Raw genomic sequence first — 17,044 nt, 5'->3', positions numbered from 1 at the left:
CTATACAAATCTTAGCTCTTTCTTTGATACAAAATCTTATAAATATTAAATTTTATGATTAATATTCCCTACTATGAATACTTAAAAATTTATTATGTTCCTCTTATTCAAAATTAAAATTATAAAAAGAGTTAATACAAGTTAATTAATAAGTTAGGTAAACAAATGTGTCAATACTGATTAATTGTAGTTTTATATATTGACATTTTACAAAACCTATATTTTTTTTTAAAAAAAAAGCAAAGAGAAAAATTAAATATAATTAGAAATTATATTATCAAAATTATGAAAAATAATTTAAGAAACAAAAATTAAAGATTTCTTAAAATATAAAAAGCCAAAATTACAATTAGTTCTAACATATTCATTTGGAAAATGAGATTGACTTGATTTCTTGTTTCTTCAGATATAGTTGATAATCTCTACAGCAAAGATTATCATAATCATTAATCAAATTGTAATATCAACAGCAATTTCGTAAAACTAAATAGTTAGTCTCCAAAAGAAATTCATCTTCTGAATGTTTCCCTTCAATATCCTGATTTTGACATCCAAATTGAGTTTTCACATATTTTCTCTGCTTTCATCAACTCCTTACTTGACATTTCAAGTTTTGTCTCTCTTTCAATCAACCTTGCCTTCAACTTCTCTGTTTCAATCTTTAAAGCAGACACATTCTTTCTCATCTCATCAATATTCTCCATATAATCTTTCGCACCCAAGGCAGATTCAACATAAAATTCTAACCAAGTCAAATCAAACCCAAATGTCTTAAGTTCATCCCACAAAATTTGAAGATGATTACATGCTTCATCATCTATATCTTTCACTGTTTTAGTCTTGAGGAAATGAAGAACTCGACCCAAAGCTGAGAATGCCCATTCAGTAAACCTGCAACTTCTCTTCTCCTGACTTACAACAAGTGAGGGATGCTGTAAACATGCTTCTACTAATAGTGGAACAAACTTTTGATCCACATTTTCATATGAGCTTCTGAACATTTTATGAAATAAAGGATTATTGCGGTCCCTCGTAGGGTTGTCATCAATCTTGCAAACAGGCTGATATTCACTATTCTCATCCACATACTTGGTGAAAAAAATCCCAGCTTCAATCACACAAGTATCATTCACAATAAACCCGCTACCAGGGTTTTTAAGTTCCTGTAAAGGTAAGAAATCATCAATACCCCAACTATAGTCATTTGCACTATACTCAAATTCAAATCCTGGAAAATTCATATACCAAGGGTTAGTTGTTTCGGATTGAAAATAATATACTCATTTAAGGTCAAAACAAATCATAATTTGATTCTTCTACCCAAAAAATCTCTCCTCCCAAACCTTATCCTCTAACACAAAGCATAATAAGTTGGTTTTTAGATAGTTACAAGGTCTACTTTGACAAAAAAACAGTGAACAAAACTTAAAATTTAGAAAGACCAAAGTATGAAAAATACCTTTTCTTATAGTCATTTTGTCATTAACCTGGTCGGTTACAGCAAAACTGAAATTTGCAGCCTTTTTCCAGCCCTCAGGTACATTAGCACAATCCTTATCTGCTTCTAAATAAATATCAATGTAATCGTCCATGCTCCCAATTGGGGTGATAACAATCTGCCTAAAAGCAAAGTTAAAACATTATTAAAACAAACAAAAGAAAACATTGTGAGAAGCGTAATCAGTAAGCAAAATTTGAACAAAGTACCATGTGTGGCCATCGAGTATAAATTTGTCGGAGAAAAGTTCAAAGGAAAAAACTTTAGAGAAGTTGGTGATGTTCCACGTATACTTCTCAAACATCAACTTAAGCCTTTTCTTGCTATTCCCCATTTCAGGAACTTACAAATTTCAACCTGATAGAGGAAAAAAATAAGAACGGATGAACCCTAGTAGATATTCACACACAACAACGAAAACATAATGCAGTCATTTCTTATACTCAAAGAACTTTTCAAGTTTTGGTAGGACAGAAAAAAAGACTTGAAAAGTTTGCAAAATCATTAATGTGTTCCGTTTAGACCAAACTTTTGTAAGCTGCGTTGCCACTCTCGGATTCTAGTGCATCCTTTTAGTGTAAGATAACATTCCCCTATTTTATTTTTCATTTTAATATCTTATTTAATTTTTTGTTTTACTAATAAATTTTATTTAAGATTTTAAATAGCATTTAAGATTCTAGATTTTTTTTTTCTTTTACAATATGACTTTTTTCTTTCAAAATTTGAGAATTTTTGTTATTTTTTACTATACAAATCTTAGCTTTTTCTTATAGAAAGTCTTATAAATAATAAATTTTATTGTTTGTTAATATTTTTATAGGGTTTAATTTCTATTTTACGCACTCTTTTAATTATTTAGGATATGGAGTATTCGATCTTCAAGTCCTTGATAAGGTACTTGTGATTATATTCCGATGTTTAAGTCACTTCTCGAAGTAGTGAGTATATAATAAAGTCAAAAATTTATTACCTTTTCTCCTTTGGTCTTCACCTATTTATGGTGATGGTATTGCTCCTATATATGGATGACTAGGTTAGATCCGAGTAGGTCCAAGTACCGTTAATCATCATTTTTAAATTGTTGCCTAGATTTCGGGATGTGGAGTTGGACCTTGACATTTTGAGCACTTGGGTACTTGATGAGTGGTTTGTGTTAATAACTGGCAAGATGTCAGAGATCTTTGGTGTAAATTAATTAAGCTCAGATAAGTTCCACTCTTTTAGTCAAAAAGAGGATAGAGACAACTGTAGTACAACCAATGGATCCATAGGAAATTAATGATATCAAAGTGTATTTTATCTTTTATAATGAAGTGAAACATGAATTGGAGATGGTTTACGTATATGATGAGGATGATAATAATAATAATAATAATAATAATAATAATAATAATAATAATAATAATAATAATAGTAAGAGTAATAGTAATAATAATAATAACAACATACTAATTAATATTTAGATTGAGAGGTGAAGTGTTAGATCAATCATGAAAGCAAAGAAATATCGATATAGTACATATGTTGAAATTGGAATAACCATGTGTCTTTCCTTTGATATTGTTATTCATATATGCAATGTTTTATTCAAAAATCATGTTCCAGTTTTGACCAACCCAAGTTCTGGATAATCAATGGTCGACCCTCACAGTTGAGTATTAAGCACACTACCGACCCAATGAAGTTTATTACAAAAGAGAACACATGCATCTACAAACAACATTAACTCCAAATATATCACAGTGTCATCCAATCCCAATAAAGTATATTTAGCAACTCATAATCAAATCTTACAGTACAACGCATGATGAGAAGCTAAATTACAACAACAAAGATCCTATTGATGTTGTGGCCAACATGGCTTCAAGACTCCCTTCTCTAGAGATTGGTCTTCACTTCTTATGAGGATCTCACCTACTTAGCCTGATTGGATTCTGAAGGTTCAGGCTCTTTGAGTTTGAATCAACAGAACATCATTATTTAAGTCTCTCTAAGGATCTCACTTGATCTTTCTAACCCAAATTCTTGATACCTCTATGTATCTTTCAGTACCTCTCAATGGGTTTTCTCTAGATTTCTCAAGACCTCTCAATGCTTTGGATGTTAAACCAAAGTCCCTATTTATAGCTTTTGAATTAAGCTTCACATGGATCATGGGGATTAACAATTTGTTCATCATAATAGCTCTCTTCATCCTTAATCAATCCTTTTTAGCTTTAATCTTCAATCTTTAGGCTTTCGAGGATTCCAAAGTTAGAGATTCGTCAGGGATTAGCCTTAGATCCTTCAAATCTCTTCCAAATATTGGTTATAAGTTAAGGTTATATTGGCTTTAGATACAAGCTAAATTTTCCAAGTCCAACTTTGGTTTTTTAGGCTTGAGCCCTTCTTAAGCGAATTTGGATTTTCTTCATGGTTAAGTATTTGATCTGCGCATCCCTTTGGAATTTGCTCAGGGCTTCAGTCTTTCGAAACTTCATGTGTTTTGGCCTCAATTTGCTCGATGAATGAAGATGCGCTCATTGTTTTGGTATTTTCATTCTATTGAGCCCTTCTCCATGCACTCGCGAATTGGCTCTACAACTCCTTCCTTGTTTGCCTTTTTTTTTTTTGCACTTATCTTCACAATTATCTGCACATTCCTTGTTTTCTTCATGTTCTTCATGTGCAACTTGAGTTAGAGTGTTTTGACATGTTCCTTGATGATAATTGTGCTTATTCCTTCCATTGTACATGTCGTTTATCCTATGAATTCAACTATGATTATACATTTATCAGTAGTACACTACAGGACCTTGAGATCTTAGAGATTCAGATAGTACACTACATGACCTCATCATCTCAGCATTTGGTAACACACCACGAGACCTCGTCATGGTACTCATTAATGTTGAACAAGGTGACTTTGATGATTTTCAAATCTGCCATGAAGAATTTGTGTGTGTGTATAGTTTGGTAGATTTTTAGTTTTTAATTTGCACATAGTTATGATCTAAGTTTGTATGATTTGAAATCTCTTTTGAAAGTTTTATTTTTAAATTTGTGTTAATTTTAGTTAGTTGATTCGAATTTTAAATCAGTTGAAATATCTTTTGTTTAAGTCTGATGACACAACAAGTTTTACTAATTTTTTATATTTAATTGTGACATTATGAAATCAATTTTTTTAAATATTAAATATCAAAATTACAATTAGTTCTACCATATTCATTTGGAAAATGACATGAATTGTTTTCTTTGATATAAAGAGAATATTCAAATTCTTTAAGTTTTATTCATTCTATTTAAGGGGGAATTAGATAGATGGCAAGGGATGAAAACAAAAGTAGATTGAAAAATGGTTGGAGAGTTGCATTCTTTAGTGGTTTTCAATTCCAATAACAACACTAATGTCATGGAAGTTTAACTAAAAGGAATGAAAGAAAAACAGAAACAATAAAAAACGTAAAGTGTAGTGTTAGAAGACCTACTTCAACTATAAGATCATTTCATAGTGTACATTTTATAGTGCACAAGTAAGTATAAAGTATAAATTTTATCTATTAATTTTGTAAAATTGACTTAAACTTAAATTCACTTGTTAAGATAATATCAAAATTATTTAGAAACTATTATATTGACATTATCGAACGCCTATCAAATTATTTGTAAATATTTATTCTCACGTGACATTAACACGAATCTATTTGAGTAGGAAATATTAAAAATAAGATAAGAAATGAAGTTTAATCCGAAAATATGTATTTTTTTTAAAAAGGGGAAATGAAAAGTTGGTTATGGAAGGTAAATGGTGGCATTGGGTTCTGTCTAGGTCAAGCTTATGGGATTCTAATACATCCTTTTAGTGTAAGATCACATTCCACTAATTCTTTTCATCTTTTAATATCTTATTTAATTTTTTTAATAATAAATTTTATTTAAGATTTTGAGTAACTTTTTGAGATTCTAGATTTTTTTTTCTTTTACAATATGACTTTTTTTCTTTCAAAATTTGAGAATTTTTTATCTTTTACTATACAAATTTTAGCTCTTTCTTTGATACAAAATCTTATAAATATTAAATGTTATGATTAATATTTCCTACTATTGTGAATACTTTAAAATTTAGAAATTGAATAACAGAAATCTTACTCTCTTTTTTTGACAAAGTGATTTAAACATAGTGTTATTTTTATTTTTATTTATACCTGATGTGAGTTTTAAGATAAAAACACCATGACTAATGATTTCTGCAATTGAAGTTGGTGCATATTTGTAATTTCTGCTTATTACATCACAATTAAATAATTTATATTTAATTTTATTTAAATGAAAAGTCTAAAATTGAAGTAAAATAATATTTTTTTTAAAGTTGGGTTGCTTACAAAAATAATAAGAATTTTTTTAGATATTTTTATTTATTTATAAACAAACATGATTATTTATTATGTAATTATAATTTTATATATTTTAAAATGAATATTTTTTCTAATATAATTAATCTAAGCTAGTTAATCTAATAGGTACTAATCTAATATAATTTTTATAAATTTATTTTTATTTATCAATTTAAACTACTTTCACATTTCTTTTCATTTTTAGAAAATCTAATATAAGTTATTTTTATTAATCTTACAAAATATACGCATAATTTATTAACCTTACTAAATACAATCATAACATATGTTTCTAAATTTCCTAATGTTATTTATTTTATAATAAAAATTTAGGTGAACAAGTGCCACTAAATTTTTTCTTTCTTTGTTAAATTGAAAATCACCTTTATTATATTAATTCTTCCTCCAATGTTACAATAACCTCCTATATAGAATTTTGAGATTTGGATTTGGGTATGCCTCTTGTATTGAAATTTTAAAATGATAAATTTATCTCTTAAAAATATTTATATTTTGGATTACAAATGTATTTTGAATATGCATTTTGAAAAATATTTTTAGATCTAGAGATATATTTTAAAATGTATCTTTATTATATAATCCGAAATATAAAAAAAAAACAACTTAGAAAATATACAAAATCCAAATTACATATTAGAAATTAAACTTTTATGAAAGTAGAAATGCAATAGCATATAATCAATTGTATATGGATCTAGACGAGACACCTATAAATTTACTCAAATTTAATTATTTATTCTACTTTATAAAAAAATAATTATATTTATTATGTTCATATTATTCAAAATTAAAATTAAAAAAGTTAATCTAAACTAATTAATAAGTTAATGTGTCAATACATGAATATATAAAACACATAACTTCCACAAAATGATCAACTGTAGTTTTATATATTGACATTTTACAAAACCTATTTAAAAAAAATTAAAGAGAAAAATTAAATATAATTAGAAATTAAATTATCAAAATTATGAAAAATAATTTTAGAAACTAAAATTAAAGATTTCTTAAAATATAAAAAGTCAAAATTACAATTAATTCTAACATATTAAATATAATCTCTAGAGCAAATACTATCATAATCATTAATCAAATTGCAATATCAGCACCAATCAGAAGTTTCATAAAACTAAATTGACATTAGATGAAGCTAATCAGTCTCCAAAAGAAATTCATATTATGAATGCTTCCCTTCAAAATCCTTATAATTGTTCCAAATTGACATTTCAAGTTTGTGTCTCTCTTTCAATCAACCTTGCCTTCAACTTATCTGTTTCAATCTTTAAAGCAGACAAACTCTTTCTCATCTCATCAACATTCTCCATATAATCTTTCACATTCAACGCAGATTCAACATAAAACTCTAACCAAGTCAAATCAAACCCACATGTCTTAAGTTCATCCCACAAAATTTGGAGATGATTACATGCTTCTTCATCCATATCTTTTAATTTTTTAGTATTGAGGAAATGAAGAACTCGACCCAAAGCTGTGAATGCCCATTCAGTAAACCTGCAACTTCTCTTCTCCTGACTTACAACAAGTGAGGGATGCTGTGAACATGCTTCTACTAATAGCGGAACAAAATCTTCCTCTATTTTTTCATATGAACTTCTGAACATTTCATGAAGTAAAGGATTATTGTTGTCCTTCGTAGGATTGTCATCAATCTTGCAAACAGGCTGATATTCTTTATTCTCATCCACATATTTGGTGACAAAAGTCCCAACTTCAATCACACAAGTATCATTCACAATAAATCCACTACCAGGGTCTTTAAGTCCATGTGAAGATGAGATATGACCGAAACAACTATTGCCAGATGCATAATCATATCCTGGAAAATTCATATACCAAGGGTTAGTTGTTTCAGGTTAAAAAAATTGACTCATTAAGGTTAAAACAAATCATAATTTGATTCTTCCACCCAAAATCTCTCCTCCCAAAGCATAATAAGTTGGTCTTAAATAGATTACAAGGTCTACTTTGACAAAAGCAGTGAACAAAACCTAAAATTTAGAAAGACTAAAGTATGAAAAATACCTTTTCTTATAGTCATTTTGTCATTAACCTGGTTGATTACAGCAAATCTGAAATTTGCAGCTTTTTCCCAGCCCACACGTAAATTAGAAGATTCCGTATCTGCTTTTAAATAAATTTCCAAGTAATCGTCCTTGCTCGGAATTAGGGTGATAAAAATCTGCCTAAAAGAAAAGTTAAAACATTATTAAAACAAACAAAAGAAAACATTGTGAGAAGCGTAATCAGTAAGCAAAATTTGAACAAAGTACCATGTCTGGCCATCGAGTATAAATTTGTCGGAGAAAAGTTGAAAGGAAAAAACTTTAGAGAAGTTGGTGATGTTCCAAGTATACTTCTCAAACATCAACTTAAGCCTTTTCTTGTTATTCCCCATTGAGGAAACAAATGTTAATATCCACTTGGAAAAAAAATTAGAGCGGATGAACCCTAGTAGATAATCACACACAAATTAGAGATGAAGTTAAATTTTGGAAGTTTGGAATGTTGAATACAAACAAAAAAGAAAAAGTTGAAGAAAATATGAAATATAGGGATTACTGACTAGAATGAATTTGTAACAAAAACAAGTAGATTGGTATGAATGTGAGAATGATATGAGAGAAGCAACTGTCATCTGGTTTTATAGAGTTAGCATGTGAGAAGGAAAATAAAATTGAATTTTAAAAATAAAGTAGGAAGTGAAGTTATGCATTAAAAAGATTTAAGAATCCCAAAAGATGTTCTGTTTTCTAAAATGGAATATGAAAAGGTTGTTTTGGAATATGAAAAGATTCACTGTTGCAGAATTTGGAAGGTATATGTGGTGTCAGACAAATCTTTTTTTTCAATTTCAACAACCACTTCACATTCTATTTTTATGAGTAATATGATCAATAAGAAAAACTTTTATATTTAAAAATAAAAGAAATTCTGCAATTGATGTTGGTGCCTATTTGTAATTTCTGCCTATTACATATTTAAATTAAAAAATCTAAAACTAAAGGAAAATATTTTGTTTTATTTTAAAGTTGAGTTGCTTATAAAAAATAATAATAAAATGTTTAGATAATTTTAGGATGTAATAGAGAATTATCTAATGAAAGAGTTATTTTTAACCATCCAAAACAATTTCCAGATATCTTCCATAAAGATATTCTATCATTTTAGAAAGAACATTGATTAAAAAAATTAAAATATTATAAATCATATAAAAATACACTAAAAACTATAGAAAAAAATGAGTATATTTATGTTTTATTGGAAAAAGACAACTTTTAATTTTATAATCAGTGTTTTTATCATTTTATTACTGATGACTTAAAATTATGCTTGGTGATAGTATTTGTTTTTTATTAATCGATTCAAAAGAGGGAATGTGTAAAATGTGTTATACTATTTTAATCAGTATATATTCACAAATATTCAAGTTACAATCGTATTAACGATAGTCTTTAGTCTTTCTTAATGTCATAGTTTTTTTTTTATTTGGTATCATAAAAATAGTGCCATCAACAATCTTTATATGCATAATAATCTCATAATTAGATCATCACAGATAGAGATGAAAATAATTATGATTTAAAAATAAAGTAAAATAAATTTCAAAGTTAACAATCAATTAAATTATATTTTCTTATTCTGCATCAGAACATAACCCAATTCCTGATAGGAAGCATCACAGAAAACTTCAAAAGACTGATTGATATAAGGGATTGTCAATACAGGAGCATTAGTCAACCTTCTTTTCAACTCTTCAAAGCTTCTCTCACATTGTTCAGTCCATGCAAAAGGATGATCCTTTATAGTCAAAGGAGCCACTATTTTAGAAAAACCTTCTATAAATCTTCTGTAATATTCTGCTAACCCGACAAAGCTTCTAATTTCTGTAACAGTTTTAGGACGTTCCCACTAAAGTACAACCTACACTTTAGAAAGATCTACTGATATTCCCTGTGCAGAGATAACATGTCTTAAAAATTGTATTTCTGACATCCAGAAGTCACATTTTGAAAGTTTAGCATATAATTATTTTTCTCTCAAAATGTTCAGGATAGTTCTAAGATGTTCTGCATGTTCTTCACTTGTACGAGAATAGATCAAGATATCATCTATGAACACTACCACAAACTTATCAAGAAAAGGTCTAAATATCCAATTCATATAATCCATGAAGATAGCTGGAGCATTGGTCACACCAAATGGCATGACCAAAAATTCATAGTGACCATACCTTGATCTAAAAGCAGTCTTCTGAACATCTTCCGCTTTCACTAAAATTTGGTGATAACCTGAGCGTAGATCTAGTTTAGAAAAGACAACTGCCCCATGCAACTGATCCATCAGATCGTCAATTCTAGGAAGAGGATATTTATTCTTTATTGTTAACTTGTTTAATTGTCTATAATCTAAGTATAAATGTGATGAACCATCCTTCTTCTTCACTAATAACACTGGAGCTCCCCATGGAGAAACACTAGGTCAAATGAATTGTTTCTCCAATAAATCTTCTAGTTATTTCTTCAATTAAGCTAACTCTGTTGGTGCCATTCGATATGGAAAAATTGACACAGGGCCTGCTCCAGGAATCAAGTCAATTGCAAACTCTATCTCTCTTTTTGGTTGAAGTCCAAGAATCTCACCAGGAAATACATCAATAAACACCTGAACTACAAACATCTCTTTTTGTACTTTATTTGTAACTATAGAACAAGCCAAGAGCATAAAACATTTTGCACCTTATTGTATCTCTCTTTCAAACTGATGAGCTGAGATAACCTGCATTCCTTCTAATCCAGGGAAAATTAACTTCTTCTGACCACAATCTATAAGGATATGATTAGCAGATAACCAATCCATTCCCAATATAACCTCTAAATCTTTCAAAGGTATACAAATAATGTTGATCTTGTATCTCTGCCCATCTATAATTACTGAACACTCAGCACACATGGAAGAAGTTACTATAATACCTTCTGTTGTTGTAGATATCACCAACTCAAATTCTAACTCTCGGACTGGCAACTTAAGTTTCTTAGCACAATCAAAAGATATAAAAGAATGGGTTGCCCCAGAATCAAACAATACAGATAACTGTGTTCCAAGGATAGAACAAATAGCTCTAACAAGGCTATCAGATTGTGAAGCTTCAGCTCCATTAATAGCAAAAACTTTGCCTGCTGTTCTAGGTTTCTGATTATTATTCTGTCGCATTCCAGTAATATTTGGGACTGGAAGTCTGGCACGACAGTCCTTCGTAGCATGACCATATCTATGGCATCTATCACATGTAACGTTTGACACTGAATGAGGAAAAAATTTAACTATGTGTTCCCCACCACATCTAAAACATTTGACATTTAGTAGCAACTGAGAAGTAGGCCCTCCACTCCTGAAGTATTGAGATCTGGAATAAGGCTTCTTTTTATCTTCATATTTGGGTGTGCTTCTAGAAGGTCCTCCCACTTGTGGCTTGGCAAGTCTGCTACTACTTTTCAAACTCTCCACTACTTTTGCTTTCTCCACTAGAGCAAGGAAATCTCTAATAGACATAGGAATCACCACTTCTTTAAGCTCTTGCTTCAACCCGAACTCAAATTTTCTACATCTCCAAACCTCAGTCATGGTCTGGGTGTAGAATCTAGCTAGGTGTTTGAACCTAGTATCATATTCAGTGACTGAAAGATTTCCTTGTTCCAGCTGCATGAATTCAATTTCTTTTGCATATCTGACACTATCAGGAAAATACTCCTCCAAGAATCTTACTTTGAAGTTCTCCCAAGTGGCATCTTCTCCTCTGTCTTCCATCATTTGCTTTATGCCTATCCACTAGAATCAAGCTTCTTCAGTTAGTACATAAATGGCATAGAATAACTTTCTCTCTTCAAAGCATTGAGTAGCTTCAAAGATTCTTTTTATATCTCTCACCCATTAAACTTGGGTGGATTGTGTCTCAGAAAATCCTCTAGACTAAAGGTGTGAGGTTGTTGATGAAGCTGAGACGTTTCAGCTGCTAATCTAGTTATTTCTAATTGATGAAGGGCGGCCTGATGTTGTTGTGCCATAGTAGCACTCTATTGTTGCAAGGTTGTTGCCATCATCTCTATTTCCCGAGCTAAGTTGGGAATATCTACTGGTGGAGGTGGAGTAGGTGGTCTACGTGCCATCTTCTAAGCACATAAAGAATTGAATTAGAAATTACTAAAAATTTCCCGCTACATCTTTAAGACAAATTAACTTAAAAGAAATAATCATACGAAACAGGTAAAAACCAATCAAAACTTATCTCTAAAATGTACTTTAGCTATTTAGAATTAAGATAGAAAATAATCTTGATCTGTTCATGAGTGTGCACCCTTACCACTCTATCAAGATTTTTTTCATTCTTAATACTTTCATTTTTATTCATAACAACTACTTTGACTCAAGTACAAACAAAATTTCAAGAAAACAACATTGTTAAACATCCTATTAGGCACTTTTAGCTAAGCCTTAAAGCTAGACTTAAACAAAAATTTACACGCAGGAGAAACACAATAAACCCACTACCCTCAGGTTATCCTAAGGATGAACTGCTCTGATACCATTAAATGTAACACCCCATAAATTACATATATTACAATAAAAGTTGTACCGATTTCTATACAAACTTGGAGCTTTTCAAAACAGTCCTAATACATGATTAGGACTTATGGAAATACAAATATTTACAATATACGGTTCAAAAGAACATCCTAATGCCCTCTAGAACCTCCAACACTTGTATGGTCATATGCTCGTGTACTTAGTACAGTCATCGTAGTTCAAACACAACAAGAAAAACAAGGGTAAGCTAAGGAAAGAAATTTCATATCATATCTAATTTTTGCAAAATGAACCAATCAAACAAATCATTTATAAACATTTCTTTAAATGTTGTCATATAAAATTTCAATATTAATTTTACCATTCATATAGACCACACATGGATCTATTTTCAATCACAATCATTGGATTTCATTTCAATCCCACTTCATCTTCCGGAGGACTCATTAAGTATGCCCCTACCAGAGACTAACACCTGATCCAAAGATTATCAGCGAATCCAATAGAAAGGATTAGGGTAAGTTCAAACATCCAATACCGAGTGTAAGCAGGACCCGGTGTGTATGAACTCCCTCTCAGCTTCTCACCACCTGATATTTTAGTTTAAATGAGTTAGATCATCAATGAAGCCAGAGGATCTCTGTTAAACATAGGTTTTTCATACTTAATGTACCATCAAATAACAACTCATACATTATCCGAAATGTATGACATCAATTTCATACAATTTTCATCATTCATATATAATACATATCATTCAATCAGAACATTTAAAAATTTATATCATTCAAGAACTTTTCCAACATCAAAACAATATTTAACTTTCAAACTATCAAAATATAATATTTATAAAGTTTAAATAATATATAAACAAACACACAATATATAAATAAATAACATCCCTGCAAGAGAATTTGAATATTGGGACCACGTCCCCTCCATATGCAGATCTTCTAGCCTAGGGTACTATTGAGATTTAAAGTTAGATTCTCTTACCTTAATTGCTTGCTTTCCAAGCAACTTCTATAATTTTATCCTCCTAGTCTGGATAAGCTTCAAAATTTAAGGGCCTAATACATTTTATCCAAACAAAACATAAATTCAGTATATAGTAGAATAAGTTGAGAGGATTAATCTTCTCAACTGACTCCACCAAGATTGATGACTAAATCCTAAGGAAAAACAGAGAACAAAGAATATTTAGAGTAAAAATGAACTTACTCTGTTTGAAATTCTGACCAGGTAGAAATGTTCCTTAGCTCCTCAACTACAACATGGTATGATCAAATTCTAAAATAGATGAGGTATGAAGTGAGAAATTAAGAGAGAAGATAAAAGGGAGAGATGGAGGGAGAAAGAAGAAAGAAGAAGAATGGTGCGTGACGGAGGGCAAGGGTTTTGTTTGTTTTTAAAAAAAAAACGTTGTTACATGAAGTATTAGATCAATCACGAAAGCAAGGAAATATCATCATAGTACAGATGTTGGAATTGGAATAACCATGTGTCTTTCCTTTGTTATTGCTATTCATATATGTAATGTTTCATTCAAAATCCATGTTCCAGTTTTGGCCAACCCAGGAAGATTCCTCGCGCAAGGTCATCTAAAGCAGTAAGTCACTATTATGATATCACATATGCAATATGGAACAGTTCACTATGATATAAGTTCTGCGCTCTACGACCATTGAGTCCCATGATTGGTTGAATAGGGTTCAAAAACATGAAATCACCTTTTGGTGTCATTCATGCCCTATGGACAATCAATGGTCGATCCTCATCGTTGAGTATTAAGCACATTATCAGACACAAGGAAGTTTAATACAAAAGAAAAACATGCATCTACAAACAATAATAACTCCAAATATATCACACTGTCATCCAATCCCAACAAAGTATATTTAACAACTCATAATGAAATCTTACAGTAGAAGGCATGATGAGAAGGTAAATTACAACAACAAGGATCCTTTTGATGTTGTGGCCAACATGGCTTCAAGACTCCTTTCTCTAGAGATTGGTCTTCACTTCTTCTAAGGCTCTGACCTACTAAGCCTGATTAGATTTTGACGGATCTCACTTGAACTTTCTAATCCTAATTCTTGATACCTATAGGTATCTTTCACTACCTCTCAATGTTTTGGATGTTAATCCAAAGTCCCTATTTATAGATTTTAGAATTGGGCTTCACAGGGATCACGGGAATTGGCAATCTGCTTAGCGGGTTGGCTTTTTTCATCCTTAATAAATCCTTTTTAGCTTTAATCTTCAATCTTTGGGCTTTCAAGGATTCCAAAGTCAAAGAATCATCCGGGATTAGCCTTAGATCCTTCTAATGTCTTCCAAATATTGGTTATAAGTTAAGGTTAGATTGACTTCAGGTCCAAGATAAATCTTCCAAGTTCCAACTTTTAGGCTTGAGCCTTTTCTTAGCGGAATTGGACTTTCTTCATGGTTAAGTATTTGATATGCTCAACCCTTTGGGATTTGTTCAAGGCTTTAGTTTTTGGAAACTTCATGTGTTTTGGGCTCAATTCGCCCGACGGATGAAGATGCGATCATTGTTTTGATATTTTTCATTATGTTGATCCCTTATCCATGCACTGGGCAAATCCTTCCTTGTTTGTCTTCTTTTTTTCACTTTTTTGCACAATTCTACGCACATTCCTTGTTTTCTTCATGTGCAATTTGAGTTAGAAATTTTTGACATGTTCCTAGATTATAATTGTGCTTATTCCTTCCATTTTACATGCCTTTTACCCTTTGAATATTCAGCTATTATTATACATTTATTAATAATACACTAAAGGACTTCGAGATCTTAAACATTAGATAATAGACTAAAGGACCTCATCATCTTGACATTTGGTAGATCACTACGGTACCTCGTCATCTCAATACTCGATAATATATTATAGGACTTTATCATTTCAATATTCGGTAGTACATTTATATTAATATCCCTTAATGTCAATACTTTAAAATTTAAAAATTAAATAAAATTAATCTTACTTTTTTGACAAAATGAATTAAAAATTACGCTATTTTTATTTTTCTTTATATCATAAATGATTGTAAGTTTTACTTTTTTATCATAATTAAATAATTTATATCTAAATCAAAAATAAAAAATAAAAAATTGAATTAAAATAATATATATTTATTTATTTTTAATGTTGAGTTGCTTACAAAAATTATAAGAATTTTTTTGAAAATTTATTTTTATTTTTAGACAAACATGTATTATTTAAAAATTAATGCTTTTATAATTTTTAAACTGTATATTTTTTATTTGAATAGTTTATTTTATCTAAACTAGTTAAATTAATAGGTACTAATCTAATATAATTTTTATGAATTTATTTTTTATTTATCAATTTAAACTACTTTCACATTTCTTTTCAATTTTAAATATATATAATTTTTATGTAAACATTAGTTATTTTAAATTGTAATATTAAAAATAATTAATTTAAATTAGATAAAAAAATAAAGATAATACAACAAATACAAATACAAAAATAGTACAGTAGCTGATTGTATTTATAAAATTAAAAATAAGTAGTAATAACTAAAGAAATTAAGATAATAAGATATATTAAAATATAAAACAATGATAATTGAGAAAATTAAGTATGTTATAAACTATATACTAATTAAGTTAGTAAGTTTCAAAAATAAAATCCTTATCAAACCATTTGTACTGGTTAAATCTTATAATTTAGTCAAACAAATTATTAAGAAATTTATTAATCTTACCAAATATACTCATAATTTATTAACCTTACTAAACATAATCATAACATCTTTCTAAATTAGTTGATGTTATTTATAATAAAAAAAATTAGGTTAACAACAACCACTAAACTTGTTAAATTGAAAATCACATTTATTATTAATTCTTCCTTTAATGTCACCTTAACCTGCTAGTTTTTTTTAATTTGGATCGGCCTCTTTTATTCTAATTTAAATTGTACATGTATTTGTATAGATGAAAATTCTAATTTTAAATTGTACTTGTATTTGTATGGATCAAATTCGTCTGAGTTTTTTTTTATGTTTCTCATATTTTCATTAAAAGGGTATGCTTTATGTTTTTAAACATGTACTCTATCCTAAAATGATAAATTTGTCTCTTAAAATATATATACATTTTGAATGTATTAAATGTAGAATCCAGAATACATATTAAAATTTAAAATTTTTAGGATATATAACAAAATGATCTAAAATTAATTGTACACCACCTATAAATTTACACAAAATGTAATTATTTATTCTATTTTATAAAAATAAATTTATATTTATTTTGTTACTCTTATTCAAAAATAGAATTAATTTTTTTAATAACAAACTAATTAATGAGCTAAGTAAACAAATGTCTCAATACATGAGTATCTAAAACACATAACTTACACAACATGATTAATTGTAATTTTGTTGACATTTTATAAAACCTATATTTAAAAAAAATAAAAAAGCAAAATTAAATGATCAAAATTGTAATAATATTTTTAGAAACTAAAAATAAAGATTTCTTAAAATA

General features: G+C 29.1%; 2 protein-coding genes across 5 annotated transcripts; both read right to left on the bottom strand.

Annotated features, from left to right (window-relative positions):
• Positions 1-494: 494 nt before the first annotated feature.
• Positions 495-8,413, bottom strand: LOC137819127 (MATH domain and coiled-coil domain-containing protein At3g58250-like). Of its 4 annotated transcripts, none has more exons than XM_068622885.1 (3): positions 8,190-8,344; positions 1,460-1,620; positions 495-1,228 (listed from the first exon to the last, which is right to left on the bottom strand). In XM_068622885.1, the coding sequence occupies exons 1-3, from the start codon at positions 8,312-8,314 to the stop codon at positions 531-533; spliced, it is 984 nt and encodes a 327-aa protein (XP_068478986.1). In that variant the 5' UTR covers positions 8,315-8,344; the 3' UTR covers positions 495-530. The 4 variants fall into 4 exon arrangements, with proteins under 4 accessions (XP_068478986.1, XP_068478985.1, XP_068478988.1 ...); XM_068622884.1 differs by lacking the exon at positions 8,190-8,344 and adding an exon at positions 1,708-2,047; XM_068622887.1 differs by lacking the exon at positions 8,190-8,344 and adding an exon at positions 1,708-1,879 and having other exon boundaries at positions 1,460-1,616.
• Positions 8,414-10,443: 2,030 nt separating this feature from the next.
• LOC137817994 (uncharacterized) lies at positions 10,444-11,541 on the bottom strand. The gene is made up of 2 exons (XM_068621220.1): positions 10,696-11,541; positions 10,444-10,581 (listed from the first exon to the last, which is right to left on the bottom strand). The coding sequence occupies exons 1-2, from the start codon at positions 11,539-11,541 to the stop codon at positions 10,444-10,446; spliced, it is 984 nt and encodes a 327-aa protein (XP_068477321.1).
• Positions 11,542-17,044: the final 5,503 nt, after the last annotated feature.

Source organism: Phaseolus vulgaris, chromosome 10, assembly GCF_000499845.2.
Source record: "Phaseolus vulgaris cultivar G19833 chromosome 10, P. vulgaris v2.0, whole genome shotgun sequence".
NCBI lineage: Eukaryota > Viridiplantae > Streptophyta > Magnoliopsida > Fabales > Fabaceae > Phaseolus > Phaseolus vulgaris.
This window is presented reverse-complemented; position numbering and strand designations above follow the sequence as displayed.

What these genes read in the sequence shown, in the direction of transcription:
- LOC137819127 (XM_068622885.1), bottom strand. Translation starts at nt 8,314, where the DNA reads ATGGGGAATAACAAGAAAAGGCTTAAGTTGATGTTTGAGAAGTATACT. An exon ending in ATACTCGATGGCCAGACATG is followed by an intron (nt 1,621 to 8,189) that starts GTACTTTGTTCA and finishes CTTTGCTTTTAG; the next exon opens with GCAGATTGTTATCACCCCAA. An exon ending in CAAAATGACTATAAGAAAAG is followed by an intron (nt 1,229 to 1,459) that starts GTATTTTTCATA and finishes TGAATTTTCCAG; the next exon opens with GATTTGAATTTGAGTATAGT.
- LOC137817994 (XM_068621220.1), bottom strand. Translation starts at nt 11,541, where the DNA reads ATGACTGAGGTTTGGAGATGTAGAAAATTTGAGTTCGGGTTGAAGCAA. An exon ending in CTGGATTAGAAGGAATGCAG is followed by an intron (nt 10,582 to 10,695) that starts GTTATCTCAGCT and finishes TTTGTAGTTCAG; the next exon opens with GTGTTTATTGATGTATTTCC.